This window comes from Astatotilapia calliptera, chromosome 19 (genome assembly GCF_964374335.1).
Source record: "Astatotilapia calliptera chromosome 19, fAstCal68.1, whole genome shotgun sequence".
Taxonomy (NCBI): domain Eukaryota; kingdom Metazoa; phylum Chordata; class Actinopteri; order Cichliformes; family Cichlidae; genus Astatotilapia; species Astatotilapia calliptera.
In genome coordinates, this window is record NC_137440.1 from 14,039,219 (window position 1) to 14,051,639 (window position 12,421).

At 42.1% G+C, this 12,421-nt stretch overlaps 2 protein-coding genes across 2 annotated transcripts; both read right to left on the bottom strand.

Annotated features, from left to right (window-relative positions):
• Positions 1-14: 14 nt before the first annotated feature.
• LOC145422622 (uncharacterized) lies at positions 15-6,186 on the bottom strand. Its single transcript, XM_080294165.1, has 22 exons — positions 6,127-6,186; positions 5,934-6,018; positions 5,667-5,813; positions 5,368-5,579; positions 5,177-5,280; positions 4,969-5,087; positions 4,699-4,866; positions 4,283-4,482; positions 4,072-4,184; positions 3,819-3,925; positions 3,444-3,611; positions 3,028-3,227; positions 2,817-2,929; positions 2,558-2,664; positions 2,183-2,350; positions 1,767-1,966; positions 1,556-1,668; positions 1,297-1,403; positions 1,008-1,184; positions 554-762; positions 362-456; positions 15-254 (listed from the first exon to the last, which is right to left on the bottom strand). Exons 3-22 carry the CDS (start codon positions 5,667-5,669, stop codon positions 139-141), a joined length of 2,799 nt encoding a protein of 932 aa, XP_080150291.1. The 5' UTR covers positions 5,670-5,813; positions 5,934-6,018; positions 6,127-6,186; the 3' UTR covers positions 15-138.
• Positions 6,187-10,841: 4,655 nt separating this feature from the next.
• LOC145422375 (uncharacterized) lies at positions 10,842-12,403 on the bottom strand. Its single transcript, XM_080293675.1, has 7 exons — positions 12,344-12,403; positions 12,151-12,235; positions 11,884-12,030; positions 11,585-11,796; positions 11,394-11,497; positions 11,186-11,304; positions 10,842-11,083 (listed from the first exon to the last, which is right to left on the bottom strand). The coding sequence occupies exons 3-7, from the start codon at positions 11,884-11,886 to the stop codon at positions 10,907-10,909; spliced, it is 615 nt and encodes a 204-aa protein (XP_080149801.1). The 5' UTR covers positions 11,887-12,030; positions 12,151-12,235; positions 12,344-12,403; the 3' UTR covers positions 10,842-10,906.
• Positions 12,404-12,421: the final 18 nt, after the last annotated feature.

Consider the following 12,421-nt stretch of genomic DNA (forward strand, 5'->3'; position numbering starts at 1 on the left):
GTTGAAATGTGTACTTCTAGACAGACTTACCATGAACTGGGGTCACCTTGCACTGAAGACAAAGAAAATATGAGTGTTAGTATAGTGGAAACATCTTCTTCAAGTGTAAATACCTTGACTTTGTCACAGTTGGCCCAATTAGTGTGCCAAACCTGGATCAAATATTGGATAACCCATGTAAGACACCCCCCACACCCACCCACCCACCCCCCAAAAAACTAATCTTACCACAAAGGAAGCTGGAACTGAGCAGCCTGTTTGAGAAGAAAAAGAAAGGAAACAAATCAATGGAGTAGTCATTACAGTGCTGGTACTGGGCTTTTGGGAAAAGTTTAGTCAGGAAAGCCCATTTGCCACATACGTGGGAATGTGTCCTGGAGGTACTGCTTGCTTGATCTCACGCCCTGTGAAAGGTCCAGTGGCAATGCTGCCAAACTCTGCGCAAGACCATCGTATCTAAAGGAAGAAAAGAATTCATTGTGACTTGTCAGGAGCCTCAGCTTGGCATTGTGCACACCCAAATGTCTAACTGTGGATATCAGAAATATCTTACACAGCCTGGTAGGATTCACAGGTGATGTTACTGGGGATCACCCGCAAGCTGCTAGGAAGGATGCTCGCCATCACAGGAACCAAATAAACCTGGAACCACTGTTGATAGTCTTCTGGCTGAAAGTCTTTAAGCTGAGGAGCAAGGGCTGTCAAGGTCAGGCTCAAAATGGTGTCTCGCACATCTGGATTTTGGATGAGGGTGACATTTCTCTGAAAAGAGAAGGGGATCATAATAAGGTCAGAGAGGAAGTTCTGAAGTCTTTGTGGAAATGCGGAGATGAGGGGGAGCTTATCTAAACTAAATCTTTGTACTTCTGTACAGCAGGGATGCCTCAAGGCATGAAGCATATCAGAAATGGATCATTTTCAGTTAAACACTTGAGCAGGTTTATGAAAGAACACTGTTAACATTTGTTGATGTTTGCGCTGAGGTAAGGTTACCAATGAGAATTCACCTGCTTGTTGATGTTTGCAAAAGCCTGGAAGAATTGGTTGAGCTGCTCATAATCACTGGTCTCTGTCAAGCTTGTCAACACCTCCCTTACAACATGTGCATCGTTTAAAGCACCACTGTTTGGATCTAGGATTAGATCAGCCTTTTGCGATGGTGAAAGAACGTCCAGAACTGCCAGCTATGGATACAAAAAAGTAGAATTCATGAAATGCATGTCTTTTGTATAATTTCCAGAATTTTGCTTTGCTATTCTCAAGAAAGACAGGAAGAGTAATAAGAGTAAAGCTTACCGTAGAGATGTTGAAGTCTTTGAGGTCAGAGTATGATGTATATTGGACGAATGGACCCATATTTGCTTTAACCCATTGGGCATCACTCTCATTTTGTTGCCTGCAAGCTAAGGCATACAAACAAAAGTTAGGATGTGCCAAATTTAGGAAGGTTTTTGACAGGTAGACATGAAAGAATATGTGGGCAAGTTTTTTGTCTGAGTGCTTTTCAAGACATTTCACACTGGAAAGCACATAACGCACCCTATGTCTGCCCTACCTGGCTCATTGATGGCATTTTCAGCATTTCTTAGGTAGCCCAGCAGACCATGTGTGATCTCTTGCCGTCTGTACAGTGGCATCTCCTGGATAACTGAAGCCAACCCACTCACACTGCAACAGTTGAAAGAAAACGTTCTCATGTTGTTCTTTGTCAGTATTGTCATTTTCATTTGCAACAAAATCTTGATTGCTCCACGAAAACTACTCACATGACTTGGTAATTCATGCAGCTGATGTTTGTGGTTGTGTTTATGAGCATTTCTGGAGTAAAACTGGCAAGGATAGGAATCAGTTTCACATGGAACCAAAGTTCATAGTCGTTTGTCGTGAAAGTGGAGAAATGTGGACTGATGACGATGAAGGTCGCATTCATGATCCGATCTCTCACAACAGGCTGGAAGTGTGGGGTCTGTCATATTAAAGTGGAAAAAGACATAAGCAAAGGTGAGATTGCATGTTGGAAGTACACCCATACAACATGGTACAAAGGCTGTAACCATTTGTTTTCTAAGATACAATAGCCAACAATGGATGTAGCGGTTGAGACCGATGTCTTATTCTGTGTTTACTTCTAGAATCAAATATCCGCATTGTCCTCCTTCACCCTTTTAGGAGGCTAGCCTACCTGTCCATTGGCTGTCAGCTGTGTCAGGAATTCATCCACATTTTTTAGAACATTGCCCTCTTCAAGTTTTTCAAACACAAGATCAATAAAATCTGTGTTATTTGAGGCTCCAGAGCTCAGTAGCAGCTGTGCCACCTCAGAGGGATTGAGCGTTGACAACAATCCAGCCTACAACAGGGAATCAACATATTATCAGACAACAGTAATGACCAATGCTGTGGGTAAAGGATTAGAGTTTGCAACCAAAGAAAGTGTGCTCTATGATTTTCTTGTATTTTTGATATGGCAAAATAAACTCCTGTGTTTGTCTTCTTAAGTCTACAATTTTGTTTTCCTGTTCTTAAGGGAGGACTAGAAGTGCAATGTAGGGCTTACCGTAGAGATGTTGAAGTCTTTGAGGTCAGAGTATGATGTATATTGGACGAATGGACCCAGATTTGCTTTAACCCATTGGGCATCACTCTCATTTTGTTGCCTGCAAGCTAAGGCATGCAGACAAAAGTTAGGATGTGCCAAATTTAGGAAGGTTTTTGACAGGTAGACATGAAAGAATTCGTGGGCAAGTTTTTTGTCTGAGTGCTTTTCAAGACATTTCACACTGGAAAGCACATAATGCACCCTATGTCTGCCCTACCTGGCTCATTGATGGCATTTTCAGCATTTCTTAGGTAGCCCAGCAGACCATGTGTGATCTCTTGCCGTCTGTACAGTGGCATCTCCTGGATAACTGAAGCCAACCCACTCACACTGCAACAGTTGAAAGAAAACATTCTCACGCTGTTCTTTGTCTCTATTGTCATTTTCATTTGCAACAAAATCTTGATTGCTCCAAGAAAACTACTCACATGACTTGGTAGTTCATGCAGCTGATGTTTGTGGTTGTGTTTATGAGCATTTCTGGAGTAAAACTGGCAAGGATAGGAATCAGTTTCACATGGAACCAAAGTTCATAGTCGTTTGTCGTGAAAGTGGAGAAATGTGGACTGATGACGATGAAGGTCGCATTCATGATCCGATCTCTCACAACAGGCTGGAAGTGTGGGGTCTGTCATATTAAAGTGGAAAAAGACATAAGCAAAGGTGAGATTGCATGTTGGAAGTACACCCATACAACATGGTACAAAGGCTGTAACCATTTGTTTTCTAAGATACAATAGCCAACAATGGATGTAGCGGTTGAGACCGATGTCTTATTCTGTGTTTACTTCTAGAATCAAATATCCGCATTGTCCTCCTTCACCCTTTTAGGAGGCTAGCCTACCTGTCCATTGGCTGTCAGCTGTGTCAGGAATTCATCCACATTTTTTAGAGCGTTGCCCTGTTCAAGTTGTTTAAACACAAGATCAATAAAATCTGTGTTATTTGAGGCTCCAGAGCTCAGTAGCAGCTGTGCCACCTCAGAGGGATTGAGCGTTGACAACAATCCAGCCTACAACAGGGAATCAACATAATATCAGACAGCAGTAATGACCAATGCTATGGGTAAATGAATAGAGTTTGCAACCAAAGAAAGTGTGCTCTATGATTTGCTTGTATTTTTGATATGGCAAAATAAACTCCTGTGTTTGTTTTCTTAAGTCTACAATTTTGTTTTCCTGTTCTTAAGGGAGGACTAGAAGTGCAATGTAGGGCTTACCGTAGAGATGTTGAAGTCTTTGAGGTCAGAGTATGATGTATATTGGACGAATGGACCCAGATTTGCTTTAACCCATTGGGCATCACTCTCATTTTGTTGCCTGCAAGCTAAGGCATGCAGACAAAAGTTAGGATGTGCTCAATTTAGCAAGGTTTGTGACTGGTAGACATGAAAGAATTTAAGTTTTTTGTGTGAGTGCTTTTCAAGACATTTCACACTGGAAAGCACATAATGCACCCTATGTCTGCTCTACCTGGCTCATTGATGGCATTTTCAGCATTTCTTAGGTAGCCCAGCAGACCATGTGTGATCTCTTGCCGTCTGTACAGTGGCATCTCCTGGATAACTGAAGCCAACCCACTCACACTGCAACAGTTGAAAGAAAACATTCTCATGCTGTTCTTTGTCTCTATTGTCATTTTCATTTGCAACAAAATCTTGATTGCTCCAAGAAAACTACTCACATGACTTGGTAGTTCATGCAGCTGATGTTTGTGGTTGTGTTTATGAGCATTTCTGGAGTAAAACTGGCAAGGATAGGAATCAGTTTCACATGGAACCAAAGTTCATAGTCGTTTGTCGTGAAAGTGGAGAAATGTGGACTGATGACGATGAAGGTCGCATTCATGATCCGATCTCTCACAACAGGCTGGAAAATTGGCATCTGTGAAATTGAGGTGGAAAAGAAGCTAAGCAATACAGAGACTGCATGTTGTAAATGTACTCATACAACATGTCACAAAGGTTGCAAACAAGTCTTCTCTATGATAGACTCCTTGAAGAGTTGTGTAGCGGTTTAGCAAATGTCTTATTCTGTCTTATCCTGCTGGAATAAAACACCAGGATTGTCCTCCTTCACCCTTTTAGAAGCCTAGCATACCTGTCCATTGGCTGTCAGTTGTGTGAGGAATCCATCCACATTTTCTAGAGCGTTGCCCTCTTGCAGTCGCTCAAACACACGATCAATCAAATCTGTGTTATTGGAGGCTCCCAAACTCAGTACCAGCTGTGCCACCTGAGAAGGACTGAGGACTGACAACAATTCAGCCTACAAAAGAGAACCAGCATAATATCAGACAGCAGTCATGGAAATGTTCTGGGTAAAAGAATTCCGTTTACAGGAAGATGTACATCTGCAGTTGGCACTCACAGCGGACAAATTAGGATTGAAGGCTTCCAAGTCCTGCACAGTTGCAAAATCAGAGAAGTCGCCAAGGTTTGCCTTTAGCCACGCTTGGCTCCCCGTGATAGATGAGACACAGCCAGGATCTGCAGAAAAAGCAAGAAAGTTATTGACAGGGTAATATACCACATGTTGTCATGGAAAAACCAAAGTGAGCTTGAGTTTCTCCTTTTACCTGTTGAGTCATTTCTTGACAAGAACGGTTTGATGAAGTGAGTGAAGACTGCTTGCTGTGTGTCTCTGTCCATGGATGCCTTTTGGCTTCCAAATGCCTGAATGCTACATTTGAGAGAAAGCTTTCAGCATCTAAACTTCTAGTCAACTGCACATTTGCAGAACAGAGCTATATGTCTCATATTTACTTACACAGTCTGGTATGTCTGGCAGCTGAAGTTTTTGGAGCTAAGGCAAAATAGGAAGTTGAAAGATGGAACGGCCAGAAACGGACGGATCTTTGTCTTGAACCAGCTGGTAATGAACTCCTCACTCTGTAGTTGTGCCTGGCTGAAGTTGTCAATTCTCACTTCTCCAAGAGCCTCGAGCACATTTGACGAGGTCGGGTAGGTGTTGTTGACGGCCTTGAATTGGCAGAAAAATAATTGTAGCTGGACCCAAACTTCACGCAGGGAAATGGTAATATTGTGAAAATGTGATTTTGTACTTACCATGTTAGCAAATGTCTCAAGGGCCTGGTCCAGTACAGCAGAGGCTTTTTGGAAGAAAAGCTTCCAGACTTCTACTGGGTATATGTTTTGGCTTTTCAGTGTGCAGTTCAGCAGTGTGACCAAGTTGCTGGATGTGAGATAGGGAGCCTTGAAAAAGAAAATTGACAAAGAATACAGCCATTTTGTCAGAGCTCATGGAGATTTGTCTCAGGACCATAATGAGGCAAAATCCATGTTCTGTTTTTGGAGTTTAAAAAGGAATCTTACAGAGGAACAGGCATGTTCTGTGATGGTGAAATTGCACAGGGCTGCCGAGGAATTGCCAGCTGACAGGATTTGCTCAAGTTTTGAACTGTGGAAAAAACACAATAAATTGAAATCCAATGTCCCCTTAATTACACTGTGTTAACAAATTTTACCTAGACAGAATCAACATTGAACAAAACGGCATTTCACCCACCCATCAACTCCATTACAAATGAGATTCACTGTGAAAAGAGAATGGTTGTGTGTCAGATAATAGTCCTTCAGAGTGCATTTATATCCTTAGAGTTGAAATGTGTACTTCTAGACAGACTTACCATGAACTGGGGTCACCTTGCACTGAAGACAAAGAAAATATGAGTGTTAGTATAGTGGAAACATCTTCTTCAAGTGTAAATACCTTGACTTTGTCACAGTTGGCCCAATTAGTGTGCCAAACCTGGATCAAATATTGGATAACCCATGTAAGACACCCCCCACACCCACCCACCCACCCCCCAAAAAACTAATCTTACCACAAAGGAAGCTGGAACTGAGCAGCCTGTTTGAGAAGAAAAAGAAAGGAATCAAATCAATGGAGTAGTCATTACAGTGCTGGTACTGGGCTTTTGGGAAAAGTTTAGTCAGGAAAGCCCATTTGCCACATACGTGGGAATGTGTCCTGGAGGTACTGCTTGCTTGATCTCACGCCCTGTGAAAGGTCCAGTGGCAATGCTGCCAAACTCTGCGCAAGACCATCGTATCTAAAGGAAGAAAAGAATTCATTGTGACTTGTCAGGAGCCTCAGCTTGGCATTGTGCACACCCAAATGTCTAACTGTGGATATCAGAAATATCTTACACAGCCTGGTAGGATTCACAGGTGATGTTACTGGGGATCACCCGCAAGCTGCTAGGAAGGATGCTCGCCATCACAGGAACCAAATAAACCTGGAACCACTGTTGATAGTCTTCTGGCTGAAAGTCTTTAAGCTGAGGAGCAAGGGCTGTCAAGGTCAGGCTCAAAATGGTGTCTCGCACATCTGGATTTTGGATGAGGGTGACATTTCTCTGAAAAGAGAAGGGGATCATAATAAGGTCAGAGAGGAAGTTCTGAAGTCTTTGTGGAAATGCGGAGATGAGGGGGAGCTTATCTAAACTAAATCTTTGTACTTCTGTACAGCAGGGATGCCTCAAGGCATGAAGCATATCAGAAATGGATCATTTTCAGTTAAACACTTGAGCAGGTTTATGAAAGAACACTGTTAACATTTGTTGATGTTTGCGCTGAGGTAAGGTTACCAATGAGAATTCACCTGCTTGTTGATGTTTGCAAAAGCCTGGAAGAATTGGTTGAGCTGCTCATAATCACTGGTCTCTGTCAAGCTTGTCAACACCTCCCTTACAACATGTGCATCGTTTAAAGCACCACTGTTTGGATCTAGGATTAGATCAGCCTTTTGCGATGGTGAAAGAACGTCCAGAACTGCCAGCTATGGATACAAAAAAGTAGAATTCATGAAATGCATGTCTTTTGTATAATTTCCAGAATTTTGCTTTGCTATTCTCAAGAAAGACAGGAAGAGTAATAAGAGTAAAGCTTACCGTAGAGATGTTGAAGTCTTTGAGGTCAGAGTATGATGTATATTGGACGAATGGACCCAGATTTGCTTTAACCCATTGGGCATCACTCTCATTTTGTTGCCTGCAAGCTAAGGCATACAAACAAAAGTTAGGATGTGCCAAATTTAGGAAGGTTTTTGACAGGTAGACATGAAAGAATATGTGGGCAAGTTTTTTGTCTGAGTGCTTTTCAAGACATTTCACACTGGAAAGCACATAACGCACCCTATGTCTGCCCTACCTGGCTCATTGTTGGCATTTTCAGCATTTCTTAGGTAGCCCAGCAGACCATGTGTGATCTCTTGCCGTCTGGACAGTGGCATCTCCTGGATAACTGAAGCCAACCCACTCACACTGCAACAGTTGAAAGAAAACGTTCTCATGTTGTTCTTTGTCAGTATTGTCATTTTCATTTGCAACAAAATCTTGATTGCTCCACGAAAACTACTCACATGACTTGGTAATTCATGCAGCTGATGTTTGTGGTTGTGTTTATGAGCATTTCTGGAGTAAAACTGGCAAGGATAGGAATCAGTTTCACATGGAACCAAAGTTCATAGTCGTTTGTCGTGAAAGTGGAGAAATGTGGACTGATGACGATGAAGGTCGCATTCATGATCCGATCTCTCACAACAGGCTGGAAGTGTGGGGTCTGTCATATTAAAGTGGAAAAAGACATAAGCAAAGGTGAGATTGCATGTTGGAAGTACACCCATACAACATGGTACAAAGGCTGTAACCATTTGTTTTCTAAGATACAATAGCCAACAATGGATGTAGCGGTTGAGACCGATGTCTTATTCTGTGTTTACTTCTAGAATCAAATATCCGCATTGTCCTCCTTCACCCTTTTAGGAGGCTAGCCTACCTGTCCATTGGCTGTCAGCTGTGTCAGGAATTCATCCACATTTTTTAGAACATTGCCCTCTTCAAGTTTTTCAAACACAAGATCAATAAAATCTGTGTTATTTGAGGCTCCAGAGCTCAGTAGCAGCTGTGCCACCTCAGAGGGATTGAGCGTTGACAACAATCCAGCCTACAACAGGGAATCAACATATTATCAGACAACAGTAATGACCAATGCTGTGGGTAAAGGATTAGAGTTTGCAACCAAAGAAAGTGTGCTCTATGATTTTCTTGTATTTTTGATATGGCAAAATAAACTCCTGTGTTTGTCTTCTTAAGTCTACAATTTTGTTTTCCTGTTCTTAAGGGAGGACTAGAAGTGCAATGTAGGGCTTACCGTAGAGATGTTGAAGTCTTTGAGGTCAGAGTATGATGTATATTGGACGAATGGACCCAGATTTGCTTTAACCCATTGGGCATCACTCTCATTTTGTTGCCTGCAAGCTAAGGCATGCAGACAAAAGTTAGGATGTGCCAAATTTAGGAAGGTTTTTGACAGGTAGACATGAAAGAATATGTGGGCAAGTTTTTTGTCTGAGTGCTTTTCAAGACATTTCACACTGGAAAGCACATAATGCACCCTATGTCTGCCCTACCTGGCTCATTGATGGCATTTTCAGCATTTCTTAGGTAGCCCAGCAGACCATGTGTGATCTCTTGCCGTCTGTACAGTGGCATCTCCTGGATAACTGAAGCCAACCCACTCACACTGCAACAGTTGAAAGAAAACATTCTCACGCTGTTCTTTGTCTCTATTGTCATTTTCATTTGCAACAAAATCTTGATTGCTCCAAGAAAACTACTCACATGACTTGGTAGTTCATGCAGCTGATGTTTGTGGTTGTGTTTATGAGCATTTCTGGAGTAAAACTGGCAAGGATAGGAATCAGTTTCACATGGAACCAAAGTTCATAGTCGTTTGTCGTGAAAGTGGAGAAATGTGGACTGATGACGATGAAGGTCGCATTCATGATCCGATCTCTCACAACAGGCTGGAAGTGTGGGGTCTGTCATATTAAAGTGGAAAAAGACATAAGCAAAGGTGAGATTGCATGTTGGAAGTACACCCATACAACATGGTACAAAGGCTGTAACCATTTGTTTTCTAAGATACAATAGCCAACAATGGATGTAGCGGTTGAGACCGATGTCTTATTCTGTGTTTACTTCTAGAATCAAATATCCGCATTGTCCTCCTTCACCCTTTTAGGAGGCTAGCCTACCTGTCCATTGGCTGTCCGCTGTGTCAGGAATTCATCCACATTTTTTAGAGCGTTGCCCTGTTCAAGTTGTTTAAACACAAGATCAATAAAATCTGTGTTATTTGAGGCTCCAGAGCTCAGTAGCAGCTGTGCCACCTCAGAGGGATTGAGCGTTGACAACAATCCAGCCTACAACAGGGAATCAACATAATATCAGACAGCAGTAATGACCAATGCTATGGGTAAATGAATAGAGTTTGCAACCAAAGAAAGTGTGCTCTATGATTTGCTTGTATTTTTGATATGGCAAAATAAACTCCTGTGTTTGTTTTCTTAAGTCTACAATTTTGTTTTCCTGTTCTTAAGGGAGGACTAGAAGTGCAATGTAGGGCTTACCGTAGAGATGTTGAAGTCTTTGAGGTCAGAGTATGATGTATATTGGACGAATGGACCCAGATTTGCTTTAACCCATTGGGCATCACTCTCATTTTGTTGCCTGCAAGCTAAGGCATGCAGACAAAAGTTAGGATGTGCTCAATTTAGCAAGGTTTGTGACTGGTAGACATGAAAGAATTTAAGTTTTTTGTGTGAGTGCTTTTCAAGACATTTCACACTGGAAAGCACATAATGCACCCTATGTCTGCTCTACCTGGCTCATTGTTGGCATTTTCAGCATTTCTTAGGTAGCCCAGCAGACCATGTGTGATCTCTTGCCGTCTGTACAGTGGCATCTCCTGGATAACTGAAGCCAACCCACTCACACTGCAACAGTTGAAAGAAAACATTCTCATGCTCTTCTTTGTCTCTATTGTCATTTTCATTTGCAACAAAATCTTGATTGCTCCAAGAAAACTACTCACATGACTTGGTAGTTCATGCAGCTGATGTTTGTGGTTGTGTTTATGAGCATTTCTGGAGTAAAACTGGCAAGGATAGGAATCAGTTTCACATGGAACCAAAGTTCATAGTCGTTTGTCGTGAAAGTGGAGAAATGTGGACTGATGACGATGAAGGTCGCATTCATGATCCGATCTCTCACAACAGGCTGGAAGTGTGGGGTCTGTCATATTGAGGTGGAAAAGAAGCTAAGCAATACAGAGACTGCATGTTGTAAATGTACTCATACAACATGTCACAAAGGTTGCAAACAAGTCTTCTCTATGATAGACTCCTTGAAGAGTTGTGTAGCGGTTTAGCAAATGTCTTATTCTGTCTTATCCTGCTGGAATAAAACACCAGGATTGTCCTCCTTCACCCTTTTAGAAGCCTAGCATACCTGTCCATTGGCTGTCAGTTGTGTGAGGAATCCATCCACATTTTCTAGAGCGTTGCCCTCTTGCAGTCGCTCAAACACACGATCAATCAAATCTGTGTTATTGGAGGCTCCCAAACTCAGTACCAGCTGTGCCACCTGAGAAGGACTGAGGACTGACAACAATTCAGCCTACAAAAGAGAACCAGCATAATATCAGACAGCAGTCATGGAAATGTTCTGGGTAAAAGAATTCCGTTTACAGGAAGATGTACATCTGCAGTTGGCACTCACAGCGGACAAATTAGGATTGAAGGCTTCCAAGTCCTGCACAGTTGCAAAATCAGAGAAGTCGCCAAGGTTTGCCTTTAGCCACGCTTGGCTCCCCGTGATAGATGAGACACAGCCAGGATCTGCAGAAAAAGCAAGAAAGTTATTGACAGGGTAATATACCACATGTTGTCATGGAAAAACCAAAGTGAGCTTGAGTTTCTCCTTTTACCTGTTGAGTCATTTCTTGACAAGAACGGTTTGATGAAGTGAGTGAAGACTGCTTGCTGTGTGTCTCTGTCCATGGATGCCTTTTGGCTTCCAAATGCCTGAATGCTACATTTGAGAGAAAGCTTTCAACATCTAAACTTCTAGTCAACTGCACATTTGCAGAACAGAGCTATATGTCTCATATTTACTTACACAGTCTGGTATGTCTGGCAGCTGAAGTTTTTGGAGCTAAGGCAAAATAGGAAGTTGAAAGATGGAACGGCCAGAAACGGACGGATCTTTGTCTTGAACCAGCTGGTAATGAACTCCTCACTCTGTAGTTGTGCCTGGCTGAAGTTGTCAATTCTCACTTCTCCAAGAGCCTCGAGCACATTTGACGAGGTCGGGTAGGTGTTGTTGACGGCCTTGAATTGGCAGAAAAATAATTGTAGCTGGACCCAAACTTCACGCAGGGAAATGGTAATATTGTGAAAATGTGATTTTGTACTTACCATGTTAGCAAATGTCTCAAGGGCCTGGTCCAGTACAGCAGAGGCTTTTTGGAAGAAAAGCTTCCAGACTTCTACTGGGTATATGTTTTGGCTTTTCAGTGTGCAGTTCAGCAGTGTGACCAAGTTGCTGGATGTGAGATAGGGAGCCTTGAAAAAGAAAATTGACAAAGAATACAGCCATTTTGTCAGAGCTCATGGAGATTTGTCTCAGGACCATAATGAGGCAAAATCCATGTTCTGTTTTTGGAGTTTAAAAAGGAATCTTACAGAGGAACAGGCATGTTCTGTGATGGTGAAATTGCACAGGGCTGCCGAGGAATTGCCAGCTGACAGGATTTGCTCAAGTTTTGAACTGTGGAAAAAACACAATAAATTGAAATCCAATGTCCCCTTAATTACACTGTGTTAACAAATTTTACCTAGACAGAATCAACATTGAACAAAACGGCATTTCACCCACCCATCAACTCCATTACAAATGAGATTCACTGTGAAAAGAGAATGGTTGTGTGTCAGATAATAGTCCTTCAGAATGCAT